General features: G+C 41.8%; 1 protein-coding gene across 3 annotated transcripts in view; it reads right to left on the minus strand.

Annotated features, from left to right (window-relative positions):
* The window catches only part of Oga (O-GlcNAcase), a 55,386-nt gene that overhangs the window by 15,613 nt on the left and 18,960 nt on the right, over positions 1-20,813 (minus strand). For 2 of the 3 annotated variants that reach the window (XM_037426849.2, XM_037426851.2), the window contains exons 8-12: positions 17,494-18,240; positions 17,010-17,066; positions 14,124-14,209; positions 7,407-7,511; positions 4,805-4,896 (exon numbers count right to left, since the gene is read on the minus strand). In XM_037426849.2, coding sequence (XP_037282746.1) covers positions 4,805-4,896; positions 7,407-7,511; positions 14,124-14,209; positions 17,010-17,066; positions 17,494-18,240 — 1,087 coding nt within the window. The remainder of the gene's footprint in view (positions 1-4,804; positions 4,897-7,406; positions 7,512-14,123; positions 14,210-17,009; positions 17,067-17,493; positions 18,241-20,813) is intronic. The other variant, XM_037426850.2, reaches the window with a different exon arrangement.

The following is a 20,813-nucleotide window of genomic DNA, read 5'->3' on the forward strand; positions in this document are numbered from 1 at the left end:
CTTCACATTTACATTACAATTCGGTCTAATAACTTCCCCAATACTTGATCGATTTGTGGGGTTTAACGTCCCAAAACCACCATATGATTATGAGAGATGCCGTAGTGGAGGGCTCCGGAAATTTAGACCACCTGGGGTTCTTTAATGTGCACCCAAATCTGAGCACACGGGCCTACAACATTTCCGCCTCCATCGGAAATGCAGCCGCCGCAGCCGGGATGACTTCCCCTATACTTTCCTTGGCATTAATGTCTCTTAGATCTCTCTCTCTCTCTCTCTCTCACACACACACACACACGCACACATATATACATATATATATATATATAGAGTCGAGCCCACATATAACAGCCCCATTTAAAACGAACAATATCCGCGTGACCGTCAAAATATACATCGGTTCAAAGGCACAAAATCGCTCCTACAACGAAAGTCTCCGAGCGCCGCTGATCAGTTACAGCGAACGGAGTCAGCGGTCTTCCGACTGCCCGGGAAATCAATTTTGACCACCGATCAGGCATCGGCAAGGTGCCCATGCACTCTTTTTGTTAAACGCCATTTCTGCCTCCGCGCTCCTCTAGTTGCTGCTCTCCCCAACCGCTTTTTGTTACGCAACCCTCCGTCCTTTGTTCCCCCCCCCCCTCGCTACTCTGAGCACCCCGCATCGCCAGAAGAGGCCCGTGTTTTCACACTGCCACCGATCTTTCGAAGACTGGTCGGCCACAAACCCTGTTTTTGATCGCTGGTACTGTTGTTGGCGTCACCGGCCTGGAGTGACTAGACCATTTGCCAACATCGTCGGCCACCGACTGTACCCGATAGTCTGCGTCTATAGTGCACCCGCGTACGCTACCCCACCGACTCTGATAATTTGCGATTCGTTTCGTGTTTAGGACTTGTTCTCACTCACATTGCACTCGACTCAGCCCTCCTTCCGCGCGCGTGCGGAAGCGTGAAAACGGCTGTTAATTTGCGCAGAATGAATCGCAAAATATCGAAGTTCGTGAGGCCACGCAAACCCGCCGGCGCAACAAAGCGATTTTTTGATCACGGCCGCCGATTCTTCGAACGCCGCCGCGCGCACCGAACGAGGCGGCCATGCTTTGACTTCTGCGAGCACTGGCACTCTTTTCAAGTTCTTCTACGTGCGAGTTTCGCGGATCTTTCAAGCAAGCTACCCAACCTGCCTCCTTCCCGTGTGTTTTGGTTTTCAAGGTCGCCCTCCCGCCACATCCTCCCCTCTCTTTATCGCACGGAGGAAGGAATCTTTCATTCCTCCGAGCTTTATCGCAACTCCTTGCCCTTCTCTCGCAAGTCTGCTCTCCTCTTTTAATAACAACCCCTTCGCCCGTCCCCACCGCTCCGCGACGCCCGCCACGCTGGCTCGAATTAGTTTCGTTTTCCGACTGGAAACGCGCCCAGAGCCGTTCCACGCGTGTGCGCGTCTTGCTTGCTCTTGGTGTGCGTGTGTGGTCATGATGGCCGACGGGAGGACTACCACGCTTTTTCGTGCTGCTCAACAAAATGTCGAAAGTGTAATCCGCGTGTTAGCTGCTGCATTGCGGAGCGCTTGCTCATAAGCTGTTGACCACCTGGCAGCCAACTTGCCGCTTCGGGCGTTCCGGTATTCAGCTGTGGAGATGGTGAATATTTCGTGGGCGGCGGTGACGGCTACATGTGCGCGAAACTATTTTCGCGAGGCCGACTTCAACGTCGATCGTCGGGCCCGATGCCGAGTCTGAAGCTTCCGAACAGGATCACTGCGGTGGCGATTTATGGCAGGGCGTCGTCGACTCCGACCTGGGAGAGCGGGTGGGACATCTGTTGCGATGATTTAATTATGGCCGATGATGATGCCGACACTGCGGAACCGTGCACGGATTGGGGCATTGTGAATGAAGTACATGGCGAGAGTGATTTGGAGAAATCGGATTGCGAGAACGACGAAGCTTTGGAGCCAGCACCTCATGCAGCTTATGCCACGGGCCTCGGCGAACGAGCAGCCTGCGGTTTTAAATGAACTCGAGCCCGCCCTTATCGTTTCTGCTCTTCGAAACACGTGCATCACGGACTTTTTGGAGCAAAAAAAGTGTGTTTTCACTCGCAACTTTTTTAAAAGCAGTGTTTCATGTACTACGAACTTCGGAATACAGAAAACGGATACCGCGTCCCGCTCAGGTTTGTTATAAGCGGGCTCGACTGTGTGTGTGTGTGTATGTATATATATATATATATATATATATATATATATATGGGAGAAAAGTGTATACCTAAGGGCTCGTATTTCCGTGTTTTAACACAATATTAATGAGATATAACAGACAGTAATGCCAAGGAATGTACAGGGGAAGTTATTAGAACCAGTGGAATGTAAATAAGAAGAAAGAAGAAAGAAAAGTGGATGAAAAAATTACCAGCTGTGAGCAGGAATCGAACTTACGACCTTCGAATAACGCGTATATATATATATATATATATATATATATATATATATATATATACACACACACACACACACACACACACACACACACACACACACACACACACACATAATGCTACATGCAGAATTGTCAATATGCTAGCACACAGTTTTTTGTTTGTTTGTTTAGGCTCGCTGGATGGTCACACAATAAAAGTTGACTGTTTTCTGTTTCCCAGCTCTATATTGGAGCAGGTTTGGGGCAGTTCATTACAAATAATACACTTTGGAGCAGCATGGAGCAGCATTTCTCTTTTGGAGCAATCGGAGCAGTACTTTTATCACTGCTGTGGCATAAGACACTCACTACTCACAGACTACCACAGTGCAGAAACTGCAGGCGATGGCTTCAGAATAAATGATCATGATGATATATTAAGAGACCTAACAGACAAATTGTGCCAAGGAAAGTATAGCGAATGTCATTAGAAGCAAGTGTAATGTAAATGTGAAGAAAGATATACGATCAAAAAGACAACCTGTAACCTTCGAATAACGTGTCTAATGTTAAATCAGTGCGACGTGATCTAACAATTGAGCTACCATGGGGTTATCACCACATCCACTTTATAGGGTAGTATTTATAAGCACTAAACGTGGGTGCTTCAGTTAGTGCTGCGAGTAGCCAAGACGGAGAGCGTGGAACACTCTCTTTTCTGCCTTTTTTGGAATCACATTGCATGTGATCTGTAACGAGCTGGCAGCTGACCAATAATCCCTTGTACGCTAACTGACGGCACCAAGTCTGTTAGCTTGTAATAAGATAAAATGGCCATAAGTATCGCATAAGCTTCTGCTGTAAAAATGCTTGTGTTAGGATGCAGAGTACCACAAGGCTTCCAAGTTGTTCATATGGTTGGATCTGAGGCAGCTTGAACGGACGGTCTCAACTTGCCATTTTTGTCACTTTATAGCCCACTTCTAAGTCTTCTAAGACACAACAAATGGGAAAATTGCTCTTGCTTGTTTTTCTGTATTCTTGCTGTGCATGATATGGAATAGGTTGCTCCGAGTTGGCTAAAAGGAGGAGTTTGTCGGTGCATACTCTCTTCAAAGGGTAACGATCAAGTAAGTGGGGAAATGAGGGTGCTTCCCATAGAAAATTTGTATATTTCGGCAGCAGTAGCAGCCACCCACCATGAAGTCCAACTTAGGGATGCTGCAGCATTTAAAAAGTAAGCTAAAGTTTCTTTTACAACAAATATAGAGTACAGCCAACTTACGCATTTTACAACAGTATTGCATGCCAGCAAAACAAGCCTATTTAATGTAGTTGTGAAGGATGAATAGCTGCTTGGCATGTTAGGATGAAGCGACACCGTCGTGCATGCGGAAAACTGATCGCAACAATGCCCATGGCAGGTGCTTCATATTAGGACAACTTGGAATGACACTGGGTTTCTACACTTTTAGGAAGTTCTTAATTTTACAATGGCTTCCCAAACTTTTAGTGGTTTCAGTGAAATTTCTACCCTCTATTACAATAACGTGCTCGGCCTAGTACAATTCCATGCTCAGGCCACTACACTTGAATACTGGTACATTTGCAAAAACACACCTGGGGAAAAGGGGGGAGATGTGATGACAAACTATTTTGTTTACTCGGGCATCGAATTTTACAAAATTAATTGGAGGTATGCGATCCTCTGTACCAATCTCAACTGCTACAAAATTCTTTGCTGTTCAAGCATTTTGATTCGCATTGAATATTCAAAGTTCCAAAAATTCGCACGCCGTACTTGTAAGAGGATATATCAAATCTACAATGCGACGGTATAACCTACATTTTAAGGAAAGAAGTGTATGTCTAAGGGCTCATTTTCTTAGTTACACACAGAATTAATGGGGTCTAACAGACAATCATTCCAAGGAACATACACTCAAACTTCAATATAACAGACATGGATATAACAAAATATTGGTGATAACGAAGTAAATGAAAAATAGTGTTGCAATAGGGGCAGTGTTAGAAATTACCTTTATAACAAATTTATTTGTTTTCAAGATGCAACTTTGTGATGACGTTTGAGTGCATAGGGGATGTTATTAGGAGCAGTGGTAATGTAAACGTGAAGAAAAGTGGACGAAAAGATAACTTGCCATGAGCAGGGACCGAACCTGCAACCTTTGAACAACATGTCTGATGTTCTACCAACTGAGCTAGCATAGCGGCTACCCCCCCCCCCCTTCCCCCGTCCACTTTACAGGGTATGTATGTGGATTAATGAGACAAAAGCAATCAACAAATATTTGTTATGTGCTGTGAAATAAACATGGGTAAGGAGGGGTGTAACATGAAAAAACTAAAAATCTCCTACTTACTTGTCACCAATCAGGTTAGGTAACTCAGAAAATACCTTCGTTCCATCCATACCATCATCGCAGGTCTTTCGACATACCTCATACACTAGTGGCTGGAGGAAAAGGAGAATTGTTACATATGAATAAGTGGCTCACTACATTATAAAAACAATGCACTCCAGTCTGTGATATCGCACAATGGGGCATTTAATGAATGAATTTTCATTTTGCGTGATGACAAAAAAGAGCATTGAGAGGAACATGTCAATAGAGCTTGCTACCAAGCCCTACACTAGTTCTTGGCAGTAAATGCAGCATTAAGACTGCAAAAGCATGACAAGCACAAAAGAAAAATAAAATAAAATGTAATAAATATAGCAATTAATGCATTAAAGGAGTACTGACATGGTTCTGCGACCTCGCAAAGTATACATTTTTCATGTCCATGGTATACAATGCTAACGTTTTCCACCCAGCAGCTAATACATCTAAAATAGTCTGATATTAAAGTGTGTGTCCCAGAGCATCAGCAAGCCAGCGCCATCGCAATGGACTTTATCGCAATAAGTCATTACCACTGAGTTTGCCAACTGTATTCTTCATGCAGCCCAAATCTTAATATCATTTTTGGGGTTAGTGGAGACCATGCGCTCATCATTGTTTAATTGTACCACGAGCGCATGGCAGATCTGCCCACTAGTACGTCGCGAATTGCTGTCTCCTCATGACATCGCACTGCCATCACACATCACGGTGAAGTTGCCCCCTGAATAATTAAACTGAAAGTGTCCTTTTAAGTAGCAGTATCAAAAATATATGCTCTGCATTCCTAGGCACGACAAATCTTTTTAGGAGTCCTGAAACTCGTGCTCTTATTTATAGCAACGATTCTGAAATGCCTACAAGTTCATGTCATTACTTCTTTACTACAGCTATTTAGGAATTTCTAAATACGCACACTTGAACTGAAATAAAGTACAATAAAACCTTATAACTTGAGCTCTGTTATTTCGAAATCCCGCTTAAAGCGAAATATTTCCACAATACCGTATTTCACAGTGCAAGTCTGAGCGGATAATTTTAAAACAGCGATCAGCACTAGTCTGGTTAATTCGAAAACTGTGGGCTGACGTGTCAAATCCCGATGTCAATTTCACCGCAAATCCATGGAAACGTAGCTCTTAGTAGCCACAGGGCAAGGCAACGTAGCGATACTGATGAGTAGCAGCTGAAGCACTCCTGCCTCGCTACTTCTACAAACTTGCACAGCACAAAACTACGAGTAGTTACGACGTAACTACAAAAAAAGGGACAAGGACAGAAAGAGCCAGTTCGTAGTCTTGCACGGTGCCAATATGTTGATTCCCAATCACCAACTAGCCCAAGCATCTGTCTTATCGCTACTTCTAGTGCAAAAAAAAAGTCTCGTAATTAATTAAAATGTGCGCCTGCGAAAAAAAAAAAGACATTCTTCACTGCAATGTAGAGATGACACGCAGGCAGCATATTGCATGTTTCTCAAAACATCAGCGTGTCATGATTTACCCTTTGTTTCTATGATTGTAAATAAATAAATACATAAATAAAAGACAGTGTGACGGAATTCACGATGTATGCGAAGCTCCGCTTCCTGGCTGCTCCAGCAATTTGCACACTTGCACTGCTGCCGGAGTTTTTGCCTACGTCTACTTCGAGAACTAAGTTCGAAAGTTTCAATGATCATGTTTTCCAACCAAAACACATCGCGAATTTCGTCACACTAACCATTATAAAATTCTTTTTTTACCAGAAAGAGTGGGCGAATGGTCGCACCACGACATGCTGATGTAGTGAGGAGCAGGTGACACGCTGCCCGCGTGTCAATACTCCGTCAGTGAAGATGTCTTGCTTTTCACAAGCGCACATTTCAATTCATCATGACAGCGTCTTTTTTCATTGTAATAGCAATTATATGGACACTCTCGGCTGAATTTTGGGCCATATATGTATATGCATAGATACGAAAACGCAAGAAAGAATAGTAATCCGGTGCGCAGAATCAAACGTCCAACCTCTTGCTTGTGAATGTAAGGCGTTGGCCACTGAGCCACAAAGCAGCACCTCCTTTGATGCTGTAACGGCAAGCTATTCATATATACCACTTACCGCTGCCGACGCTGGAGCCAAAAACTAGCCGGCACAAAAAAAGACCCAGCCCTGATTACTTCGAACAATTCTTAGTTTATTGCATCCGACTTTTTGTATGTTCTGTTAGTTCAAAAACTCATTTAATTTTCTCACAGTCCCAGTGGCTTCAAATTCATGAGGTTTTACTGTATATAGCAGTATGACAGCACATATTACCAATTTAAAAAGTTCACTGAATCTGCTCTGGTACACGACCACAAAGATCGATCACCCTCACCAAAATATACAGTATTCCGGAGCAGCTATCACTTCTACAAGTATCGAATTTACTGCACCAGCATGGAAAAAAAGTAAACCATTGAGTAAAAAAATTGCCTAATTTCTTACTCTTTCAAATTGCAGCAGTATAGAAAAGGAAGTGGCAAAAAACAAACTGCGATTCATTACACAGATTCTCGCACTCACAGGGTCTGAAAAGCTGCAACCTGAGACTTACTTCATCACTAGGGAGGTATGGGCGAATGGTGTAGATTTTGCTGCTGGGCAACTCTGGGGGCTTGTAGAGGAACAGATCACTCCCGCTCTCCAATGGGAGCAGTCGCTGCAGATTGAGCATAAACTGTACCACTCTGCTTTGCACGCAGAAATTCTCTTCACTAATAGTACAGGTACATTGCAGTGCTTAAATGAACAAGAAGGCCAAACTTGTTTGACTTGAATTATATTACATAACAAGCGTTCCATAGCAAGCAGGCAAATGTTAGGCCTTTCTGGGTGCAGTAGATGAAAAGAAATCAACTCTTTCAGCAACAGCTCCTCTGGCATAATTAAAGTCAATGTTAAAGGCCATGCTTGTATGAATTGCAATGACCAAAAGAGATTAATAAAAATATGTTGATTGCAGTATGCTGTTTCATTTTTGCATGTGCATTTCAGTGTCTATTAGAATTTTCTGACATGAATAGCTGTTAAGTGAACAAAAGAATTGTAGGCACATTTGAAGAGCAACAGCCCTGCAGGTCTATTTAGTGCCATAGCACGCTGAGAAACACAAAGGGTTTTGGACAGCTATGGAGCAGATAACACAGTGGTGGTACCACGCTTCCTGGTGTCACAGAATCCTAGTCATAATGAAGGCTGCTGTTTGTGTATTGTGAAAAACCATATACACAGCACTACACCTGTATATGGATATCCAAAAACCATATATACCAGCAAGGGGTATGTGAATATTAAATTTTTTAATACATTTCATATATCAAATAATCAAGCAATGAGATTTTGTTTTACCACTAATATCATACTTTACCACATTTACGTTGAAAACAGTACACTTTTGAGCTATTCTAGTCTGTTATTGCATTAAAACAAGTGCCACCATTTGTGCTTACTAGGAAGCATACGACTATAGAAAATTGTTGAGCTTGTGATTGCAATGTATTGAGTTGCTGAGGATTTATTTCAGAAGACGATGCCATGGGAACGTGACGCACGCAAGACGAATTCCCAAAGACATCGTAGGGAACACAGCATAACTATGCAGTAACTGCCTCAAAATTCCATCGCACGAGAAAAGTATGCGATGAAGCCATTATAATTACCAAAATTGCATTGCCTTTTCTTCGTTTGCCATTGCGAGGGTGAACACTTCAGCTTATTCGCATGATCATGCGACAGAAAATTAGGTGGGCAGGTGAAATTCAGAAGTTTGCAGGTATACGTGGCAGCAGAAAGCACAAGACCAGGATTATTGGTGGAACATGGGAGAGGCCTTTGTCCTGCAGTAGGCCTAATTTTGCTGATGACAATGACGATATAGCCATGCTGTTTTCTGCACTTGGATCCTGAGACATTGGATATTGCCATAAAGCTATGCTTATTTGTCTGCACATGATATAGATTCTTATTTTGTAAAGCTGTAAGACAGATTGTAAAGGATATTTCAAAATATTTGTGTGTGCTTATTTTAACATTAAAAACAAACCAATAAAATTTCTGTACAGATAGGTCCTTTGTAAATATCCTTATACAAAAATATTGAACTTAATTTAAATTCACTAATTTTTCTATGACAATGAGAAACTACGATGTGTTGCAACTTAATAACTACATTAGATAGGTTATAACTAGGCTTGTGCAAATATTCGAATGCTTTGAATATTTGAAGGAATAATGTACTATTCAAATTTGTTTCAAATCAAATATAAATAAATGAAAATTTCAAGTTACTCTATATGAACGAATGGATGCATATCAGTCAGCATGTAACATCCTGTAGAGATGGTTTCACTGCAATGCAGTGTTGCTAAACCGTGATAACACATATCCAGGGGATATCCACATTATCGCGAATCCTCACTTAAAAGTTAAATGAGGATATTACGCTCACATTGATTCTTTTTTTTTCAAGTTTAAAAGCTCAATATGCGAACTTTCACGCTTTACGTATAGCGAATTTTAGATTGTAACATATTTTGCAGGCCATCACTTGCATTCTACCGAAATTTAAGTCCTGCTACTATTCAAAGTTGTTTCCACTTCCTTTGAACTAAAAAGAATGGCATTTTCACAGACCTTTCAGAAAAACCCTGCACATCTAAAAAAAATATATATGTGCAGGTTTGTTAGGTTATGACAAATGTGCCCACTTTTCTTTATAATATGCAATATATAGTATACTATCCGAATTTGATTCAAAATCATTCAACCAAAATCACTATTCACTTTGAATTAGCTTCACACCTCAAATTATCTATCCACACAAGCCTAGCCAAAACAAATTTTTGTTATAACAGCACAACAAATAACATCTGCATGCCAAATTTCATAATTTTATCTTCGTAAATAAAAGCAAAATTCATTGCCAAGTCTCCCCTTAAGGGGTTCATAGAGGAGAAAATCAAGGTCAACAGTTCAATGCCAAAATGTAGATGCACGATGTCACAGATTTCAATAATAATAATGATACCCGGAGCTTAACGTCCCAAAACCATGATTATGAGAGACGCCATAGTGGAGGCCTCTGGAAATTTTGCCATCTAGGGTTCTTTAACGTGCCCCTAAGTGTACGTACATAGGCCTCAAACATATTGCTTCCATTGAAAATGAAGCCGCTGCAGCCAGGATTCGATCCCACGATCTTCGGGGTCATGCATTTCAAAGTATTCATTTTGTATTTTGGCAATATTAGTTAAACCAAATTCTGTGAAACTTGCCTTCGACAATGTCGTCTCTCATAATCAGTTTTAAGAGGTTAAACCCCATATAATAATAATAATAATAATAATAATAATAATAATAATAATAATAATAATAATAATAATAATAATAATAATAATAATAACATTATTATTAATAATGGTTTATTTTCCACCAATACACAGTTGATGAAGGGGGTGAGAATAAAAGCGACTATCCGCTTGACTAAGTATTCAGCCCCCTATTTGCATAAGGCAGTGGCGGTGGTAGCAACAGAACACCACAGCTGACAAAAAGTATGTAAAGAGTGCTTAGTAGCACAAACGACAGGAGGGAATAGGATCCCCTCTTGTCGTTTGCGCTGCTAAGCACTCGTTATCATGTTATACCAACACGCCCAATCCTACTGTCTCTTATGACAAAAGTACTCGGCATGTACATAACATAAACAAAATGAGAAATTATAAAACTTTCAAAGTCAGTGTAGACAGTTGTGTTGACAAAAACAAAAACGCACACATGCATACTGTGCAATAAGCATATATAGAAATGTAAATCAAACGTCGCAGTTTGTAAACCACAAATACACAAAACATATAATTTACGTGCAGCGGTGACTGCATTTTCATTCCCTTAAGTTTTTCTTTACTGTTTTCCTAATTTTTGCTACAAACTTTGAAGATAGATCTTAATTGTCAGGAGTGTTAATATGATATTGGCGGAGTTGAGAAAGTACATGGGCTCCGACATATCAATCCGAGAAAGTACACGATGGCTCCGACATATCAATCAATTCCTGAAACTTGCTGTGTTAATTTTATGGCCCTCTTGAACAACAATGTACAGTCAAGTCCACTTACAACAATACCATTTATAACCCTATATCGGATATAACCAACAACGATGGCTCCGACTGTTTTTGAATCCTTTCTATGGTGAAGTAAATCACATGTTATGATGCTCCAGTGCCACGATATTGAATATAGCGACTGAATCCGGCTACAGCGAACGTCAACCGCATCGTGCTGCAGCCAGTGGCGAGAGCAACGATTTCAACGACTCGGTCTAGCAGCCCACCCAGGTACTGTCACCGCAGGAGGCCCAACAGATAATACAGCCCCTCCAGGACTGTTTTTACGAAGGACCTTCCACTCAGCCATGTGGAGCATAGATGCTCACGATGTGCACCACCTTAGCATGAAGAAATCAACAGACTGTGGCTGTTCTGCAAGCAAATAGGTACAGTCGATCCCGCATATATTGAACTCGAAGGGGATCGCAAAATAATTCGATATGTCAATAATTCTAAACACAAAAGATGCATATTTAAAGCCTAAAAGCATTTCAGGCCTCGGAAATCGTTACAAGTGCTAACATAACCATTCGGTCACAGTATAACAAAGGAGAAAGTGTGAACTGTAAGTTACCACATTGTATTTTGCATGAAAATAGTCCGTAAATTTGTCTTGCTTCTTGCGAGCTGTCAAATTCCAGTCACCTACAATATAATTGAAGCTTTTCATGTAAGTGAATTTGGCTCTTTCAGCCACAACAGTGTTGATTGATGCAGAACGCCGATGCAAGCTGCAAGCTTTGTAGCGCGGCAAAAGGTTGGTTAGCAGCTGCAGCGAAGGAGATAGCATATCCGTAACCCCACAGGTACCCTTCCGCGGCACAGGCAACAGAAGCCATGATCTCAGCATCAATGCAGTCAGAAACAGCTACGTCATCATCTGCACCGACGAAATCGCTCACTGTCCGAGATGTTGCCCGGAATTCACTGAGGCACGGCTTCGTACATTGTCAGCGGTCGTGACGCACCTAATGTTGTCACCTTTCCCGCAAGGAAAGCTCACAACGGTGCTTTATTTGACATCGCTCGAAGCGCCAGTCATAATTTTCATCGCTACGCGAGAGTCAACGTGTAGTTCAACTCCTAAATGAGGATTTATCAGGAACGAGGCTAGAAGTACACAAGTCCATAAGACACAAAAGAAAACGCTGAGTTCCCACCGTTGACATGTTGGCAATATCGATGTCACTTGTTGCTTTGCAGCTGGCAGTGCTGCTTGCAGCTTGTTTGATGCGAAAAACAAGAAAAATCATAGCCTCTGAGACATGCATTTTAAAACCAAAAACACTAAAAACACGTCACGAGGATGCACATCTCGAGAGCGATGCTTTTCAGGCTGGCATGCCACTGAGGGCTAACAAACAAGGAAGGCAATGTGAACATTGCAATGTGATTGCAGAGTCACTTCGCATTCACATATTGTTGTCCTTGGCAGTCGGCCTTATTGAAAAACACTGTGCCTGCACGTTAAGACCTGCAGATCGCGCATCAAACATACCGGTGCACTCGCAAGTTCCACGCAATGCACCAGATACCACATTGAAGGAATAGGGCCTTCTTAGAACACGGCTGAAAATTGATCTATTTTTGCTAGAAAAAATGGATTTTCTGGGCTTCGGCGCAGCGCAGCATTCGATATAACGAATGTCCCGCTGTGCAGGAGTTCGATATATGGATGCACCGGTATCCATACTTTTACATCAGAAATTCAAGGGGATTTCTAAATGGTTCAATATAGCAAATAATTCAATATATCTACGTTTGATATATCTGGGACCGACTATAGTATACATAGTTGCATGTAAATACTTGCATGCATGTAAATAAGATGTTTTCATTTCTCACTTGTCCAATTCTTTGTGTCAGCCCCCTTATCGGTTACAACAATGGGATTTTCTTGGCACTTGGATATAAGTGGACTGCGCTGTAATTCATTTAAATACAAAGCACGTTATGAGCGAGCTTGATCCGATGGCATCTGCGTTCCACTACACATGCGCCTACTCTCCCCCTCTAGTGGAAACGCAAGGAGGTGGGAGGACTCTCTCCTCAAGCGAGCGGTGTGAGAGGGTGGGGTGGAAGGGATAGCGTGAGCACTGCCTCCGCTCCACACTACTACGGGGCATGCCGAAACACAACGGCAACTTCGGCAAGCAAACCCCGCTGTTTGCAACGCCGACAATGAAGCCTAGTGTCAGCATTAAGTCAATGCGTTGGCTACGAACAGATGACGCGAGTCCAACGCCCGTGCAGAACGCCTCACTAGACAACTTTAATGCCTGGGCTTTGACGGTGCAAACTCCAATAAAATTGCACCACCTCCCACTGAAGGAGACCATGAGGCAATGTGAAGCAGCACGGGGGTACATGCCCCGTTTGCATCGGCTTGACTAGGTGTCTACATTAACAAACACATAAGAACATAAACACAACACAAATGATCACACTAAACACACAACATTAACGGACACACCTAATCAAACAGATGAAAACGTTTGAGATGTCTACTTAGGGTAGGTAATAACCGTGGAGCCAAACCACGAGATTGAAGTAACTAGAAGAATAAGAATGGGGTGGAGCACATTCGGCAAGCACTCTCAAATTATGGCAGGTAGATTGCCACTATCCCTCAATAGGAAGGTATATAACAGCTGTGTCTTGCCGGTACTTAGCTACGGAGGAGAAACCTGGAGACTTACAAAGAGAGTTCAGCTTAAATTGAGGACGACACAGCGAGCAATGGAAAGAAAAATGGTAGGTGTAACCTTAAGAGACAAGAAGAGAGCAGAGTGGATTAGGGAACAGACGGGGGTTAAGGATATCATAGTTGAAATCAAGAAGAGAAAATGGACATGGGCCGGGCATGTAGCACGTAGACAGGATAACCGCTGGTCATTAAGGGTAACTAACTGGATTCCCAGAGAAGGCAAGCGGGTTAGGGGGAGACAGAAGGTTAGGTGGGCAGATGAGATTAATAAGTTTGCGGGTATAAATTGGCAGCAGCAAGCACAGGACCGGGTTAACTGGCGGAACATGGGAGAGGCCTTTGTCCTGCAGTGGACGTAGTCAGGCTGATGATGATGATGATAAATTTACAAACATAATAAAAACTTGTTTTAGTCTTAGGTGTATTTTCAATACAAAAAATTTTCAAAGGCGTACCTGTAGCTCGGCTATCAAGCCACCCCGAAAGAGCCAAGGTTCTTGATCGCCACTCATAAATGCTTCCTTATAGCCCTTTGAGAACCCTGTGAAATACAAGACATTGATAGTGCCGTCGTCACTAACGTGCATAACAGCAGCAGCTCAACAATAAAAGACATTACTTTGTCCGAATAGTGGGGACAAAATATTGCAGGTAAACACACAATGCATGCATACAATGAGGCAAATGGGAAGCAAAAGCAGCCACTCAATAGTGCAGTCTGCATTATTGAGCCACAATTATGTCCAGCCAGATGTCCATTTTTACATTAAAAAAAAAAACTTCTCCCAATGTGCAAAGGAGTTATGGCACATATCAAGGCACTCTACAATTCAAGAAGGCGCAGACAATTTATTGGAAAGGAGACAAGAATGATATAGTCAAACAGAAGACGTGTTCATAGCATCCATAATAAGCAGAGTTACCCAATATTCCAATGATTATGAAATTGAAGTAACTAAAGTTCAGGCTGGGGTTACGTATTCTCAGTTGAGAATGTTTGTCTCCGTTTAACACCTATTTCGAATTCCTGCAATGTACTAAGAGGATTGAAAAGATTGGCTAGTGGCTCTTGGCAAGCCAACAGCTTAATGCAGTGCATTTAAACAGTCAGCAGTATACTTATAGCTTTACAACGACATAGCTCTTTTTGTTTTGTTTTCAACATTACTGCTGTTTGACCGAGATCAACAATGGCCAACAAAAACTGGTTGAAGGTGTGTTAAGGGGGCAGACTGGTCTTTGGGACCAAAAAGTGACAAAAAATTCATTTTTTAATATTGACATATTTGGTTTCTGCAGTATTTTTCTATCTTTCTGCAAATTTTCACACACCAGATGTGTGATGTCACTTTAATGTCACTCTAACTGTCCAGATTCTTGATGCTGCTAACATGCAGAACCTGCGAAAACAATGGGAAACACATTTCAAGGCTTCTTATAATTTGTTGGCACCTGTGTTAGAAGCTCTGCTACAAATTTATGAGCACCTTTATGAGGTTTCAAAACATGCGCACCAAGATTGTTGCTTTTTGAAGAAGCTGTGTGTTTTCAGTTTTTTTTCCATTTTTCTCAAAAAGGTAAATTTACGACTTAAATTTTGAGGCCTCAATATCTCTGCAGCTAGGGCAGTTACAACAATAATTCTTTTTGCAATGAAAACCTGTATGTGTGTAGAATGCAAGTATGAAAGCAGAATTTAGAGAACAAGCCTTTTTAATTAATTACTCATCAAAATTATAGCACGATTTCAACTGCTTTTGCAAATGAATAGCTCATTTTTTTATAAAATACCCAAGAAGGCCTAAAAACAACAAAAAAAACTCTTGCATACTTTCAATCTATAGTCATTAGTCTATGCTGGCATGTCTTAAATATAACATTTAATTAAGCACTTTTTTTCTATGGCAGCCTTAAACATTAGGGGGTGAACTTATCTCAGGAACAAGATAGGTTACGGGAAAACTAATTAAATATTTGAAACCAGCAGAAAAAGCTGCATCATTTTGTGCAGTTTCATGAAGATCACTGAAGAAATAAATAAAAAAATGTCTAAGACCAGTCTGCCCCCTTGAGCATATAGTACACTTTGAAGCTGCTCCAATTTAAAAAAGTTTGGTTAAGAACAAATAAAGGGAAAAAATGCATGGAAGCAAATGTAAAAAATGTAATACTAATTGATCGGCTTCACATTCTAAAGCTAGACACAGCCTATTCATGACATGTCAATGGGAGACCTTGATTCAAGGACCTAATGACCTTTCGTTACTACATGTCAACCAGCTTTATGCAATTTTCTCGTTGGTTTTTACACCTCTGCTATTAACCATGGAGATTAATTTTGGTCAATAGTAGATAAAAAAAAGAACTGCAGGATTCAGACTTGGTCTGGCAGTCTTGTTTGTGCGAAGAAGCACATGAACAGCACATTAAACTGTGTACAGAGAGCCAGATATTGGGCACCATATGTACAATAGCTTAGAATTGCCTCTACATCAAACTAAAATACACCCTCCAGAACAGACATCTTAATTTATACAAGTGTGCTTAAATGTTCATATAGCCAATAATAATGTGAAGCTTTGGAGCATAAGCCCATATTAGCAAGGGCCTTCTAATACAAAAATATTTTGACCAGATTTGGAGTGTAGAGCAGTATAAAGGTGGTGATAATGGAAGAATACTCACAAGATAGGTAGAAGCAACCTTATCTCTTTAATACTGAGGGGAGGCAGTAGTGTTCAAAAATATGTAATCATACCATGTAAACAAGTGATGCGACAAGCTTTTCATCTTCACCTCAGCGAATCTCGTTAACATCGAGCTATTACAAAAAAAAAAAACAGTGTCAAGAATAAAACCAGTTTTGATTATTAAGGATCAGGGCAAATGTTCCTTCAGTAATCAACCAATGTTCCTGTACTAGTTACATATAACTTCCGTGTGAACAGAGGTGCTATCATAATAAGCAACGCAGGCTGATATCTTACACGGCTTTAAAATAACAAAACCACTCTCTGCACAACCCTTCTACCTTTTTTTGGATGCATGTGAACAGCTGGCATGTGCCATTTCTGCCAAAAGAACAACTGACCCTACTGCTCGAAAAGCACGCAAAAATAATTTGGGGGTGGGGAACACACGGCAACCAATAGCTTCTGCCACTTGAGTGCACCAAAGTAGTGTCATTGGTAGACCTAGGCAAAAGAAAATGCATGTCATTCTCCCTAAGGGCCAACAGGAGTGGACCATAGGTCTGAGATCATTGTCAATGTGATTTCACTCCTCAATGGAAATGAACACCACATGGACAAGAAGAAAAAGAAGAAACACCAGGTGCGTACATGAGAATGAAGGCGAGGCAAAGCCCAATGGAGAAGAGCACGGCACGCCTCCGAGAGCTAGGCAGAACATGAAGAAACAAGAGAGGAGACTTGAGTTAGAGCAGCAGGGGCCACATCTGTCCAGGCAAGCCTCCTCCATCGCGGCACCAGTCAACCAGTTTTGAGGCAGCATAAGCAGGACAGAGAGGCTGCATTCCTCTCTAGAGTCACAATAGCCAGCAAGTTATTCAGCATGTAACAAGAGCATGCTAAAAACAATGGGAAGATTCGATTAGTCACTTTACACTAAAATACAAGCTGCCAGACTTGGTACATTAACACAAAACAAAACAGAGAAAGGAAAATTTCTTTGTATGCTAATCTTGTCCTGAAAATTATCTAGCCAAACTGATGCCTGCTGCTGTAGAAAAGACCTCAATAAGCATTCTCCCGTGCCTTCCAAAGACATACGGCCTCTGGCACAGGACTACAAGGACGCACTCACCTATCCATTTGATATAGGCGTTGAGCAATGAGATGGCAGCCCCGATGTCCCAGACATATGGGTACAGGTCAAAAAGTACAGCCCGGTTAGGCACGTACATGAGCCGTCCGAGCAGCCGTCCGACAGCTTGTGTCATTTGGTCAAACTTAAACGCTCGCTTGCGCCACTCCTCAAGTTCATCCAGCCTCGCTTTAGAATCTACATTTCCTCGTTTGCAGCATTCCCACACAATATGGCCATTCATACGAAGCCAGTGGAATTCATTCAGGAAAGCAACTCCTTGAGTTCCATGCTCAAAAGGCAAATAGAACAGGTCTACTAGAATGGCAAGGTCTTCCACCGTCAATAGCCGTGTGTCATCTAGTGGTTCTTCTGTTTGCATGGCTTCACTAGACGAGAGGCAGTCCATAGGCTCCAGTGAAGTCGATGACGGCTGCGCCAGTGAATTCACTATTTCAGTTGACAGTGGCTGGAATGAAGGCGCCTCATCAATATGGCTGCTACTTGCAACGTTGGCACCAGTACTGGCATTACCACTTGGTGGTGTTGGTGCGCCTCCACCAGCCAGAAAGGCACCAGACAGAAGTCGTCCATGCGCAATCTTGATCCGGTAAAACTCTGGCAACCAGTCAACAAGGGCTGCTCGCAGCGCTTTACGTGGATGGTATGCATCTGGTTCCAAGTGGGAGGTCAATTCTTCTGATTCACCCTCAGTTTCAAGCCTGATATCGGCACTCACAGACTCATCTGAAACAAACATGGCAAACGGCATAATTATGCACAAACAAAAGTAACGTACTGAATTTGCATTTTACCCTCATCAAAATCTGTCTTAAATATGAGGACTAACATTGAAAATCGCAAGCAATCTACAGAACTAACTTCAATAAAGCTAACTCCCTAAAAATGTTACTTATATGGGGGGAGACTGCATTCTACAGTAGAACCTCGTTAATTCAGTCACTGGGACCATGAGAAATCTGCAAATTAAGCGGGTTTTCGAATTAACAAAACATATGAAAAGTGGGATGCAAGAAACTTGTAATTACTTAGTAATCAGGGCTGGTCGTTAGCTGTGCCACCTAGTTTGCGCCTCCAGGGGTCATGTTTTCCCCACAATACCTAGTCTTAAAGGGGTACTGACACAAGATTCCGCGGCCAAGATAGCCTGCGGGGTCGTCCCTTGAACATTCCTATCTCATCTGCAAAATATCAATAGCAACTATAGCTCAGAAGGTATTTTAAGTGAATTTTGAAGTTTGCGCGAGTCCTCAACTCCGTTGTGTCATTGACACCCTCGAAGGGGACCCTTTGGGGACCCCCTACTTCCCTTCCGTCATCACGCTGCAGTCAATAATGAAACAAGTTATGATGCCATCACAGCTGCCATTTTTCTTTGGCCGCGTTTGTTCCCGCCATCTGTACTTCTCACCGACTGGTTGTAAGTGTGTGGCCGTGGCGCAAGCTTTAGAAGTTTTGTGTTTGGCGACACAGCAGTCCCGTTTCCTATTCAAAAGTAGTTCTTGATGCGGACCGTGTGGAACTGTGTCACAGTTCTGTGTGCTGACGTAATCAAGAGCTGCACAGGCTAGGCGGTGATAGTTGCACCAGGCTTTTGGAGTTCTCTCAAATCGGAACTTAAACTGGTCGATAATGATGGGCCTGTTATTAATTATCTGTTGCAAGCTACAGCAAACAATGTGTTGTGTCATGACTAACAGGCCCCCAGCAACACATTGTAGCAGAAAAACGCGAGGCCAAGGCTTTTGTGTCAGTACCCCTTTCGTTTTAAGGGGGGGCAGACTGCTCTTTGGGACCAAAAAGTGACAAAAAAATCATTTTTTAAAATTGACATATTTGGTATCTGTAAGTATTTCGCTATCTCTCTGCAAATTTTCACACACCAGGAAGTGGTAATTTTTTTTTTAATGTCATTCTAACTTCCCAGATTCTTGGTGCTGTTAACATGCAGAATCTGTAAAAAAATGGGGAACCAACTTCGAGGCCTCTTTATAATTTGCAGGCACCTGTGTTAGTTAGAAGCTCTGCTACGAATTTATGAGCACTTTTATGAGGATTGCAAAACATGCACACCATGATCGTTGCTTTTTGAAGAAGCTGTGTGTTTTCAGTTTTTTCCATTTTTCTCAAAAAAAGTAAATTTACAACTGTTCAATTTTGAGGCCTCAATATCTCTGCAGCTAGGGCAGGTACAACAATAATTCTTTTTGCAATGAAAACCTGTATGTGTGTAGGATGCAAGTATGGGCGCAGAATTTAGAGAACAAGCCTTTTTAATTAATTACTCGTCAAAATTTTAACACAATTCCAACTGCTTTTGAAAATGGATAGTTCATTTTGCTGTAAAATATTTAAGAAAGGCTTAAAAACAAAAAACACTTGCATTATTTTAATCTATAGTCATTAGTCTATGTTGGGATATTTTAAATATCATTTTTAATTAAGCACTTTTTTTTGTATGACGGCCTTAAACAATAAGGGATGGACTTAAGTTATCTCAGGAATAAGATGAGTTACAGGAAAACTAATTAAACATTTGAAAGCAGCAGAAAATACTGCATAATTCTGTGCAGTTTGGTCAAGATCACTAAAGAAATAAACAAAAAATGTTTAAGAGCAGTCTGCCCCCTTAAAACACGGAGAAATGGCAGGCCTCATTGCTGCCATTAAAAAAAAAAACGCTGTTGCGATTAACTGAAATGCACACCTGCGGAAAACAAGACATATTCAGTGCAAGACAGTGGTGGCAAGCGAAGCAGTATGTCACCTGCTCCTCGCTGCGTCTACACATCATGACGTGACCAGAATTTAATGGCCAGTGTGATGAAATTAATGACGTGTTTTCTTTGAAAAACAATCAATGAAGCTTTCGAACTTAGTTTTCAAAGTAGGCGTTGCAGGCAAGACCTCCGCCAACAGTGCAAATCAGCAAATTTCTAGAGCGACCAGATATCGGAGGTTTGCATACATCGTGAATTCCACCAAACTGGCGTTTATTATTTCTTTATATTCCCAAAAATAATGATTAAATCATGACGTGATGACGTTGCTAGAAGCATGTGATATTCTGCCTGCGCATCACCACTGTGTTGCAGTGAATCATGTATTGTTTTTCGTAAGTGCACATTTCAGTTGACCCCGAGATCGTCTTGAGTTCTTTGTGCTGGAAGTAGTGAAGCTGGGGTGCTTCAACTGCTATTCAGTTTCGCTACGCTGCATTGCCTTGTGGCTCTTGAGGGACGTCGTTTCCGCGGATGGGCGGTGAAATCAGGATTGGGAATCAACACATGTCATTTAAA

The sequence above is a fragment of the Rhipicephalus microplus genome, chromosome X (assembly GCF_043290135.1).
Source record: "Rhipicephalus microplus isolate Deutch F79 chromosome X, USDA_Rmic, whole genome shotgun sequence".
NCBI lineage: Eukaryota > Metazoa > Arthropoda > Arachnida > Ixodida > Ixodidae > Rhipicephalus > Rhipicephalus microplus.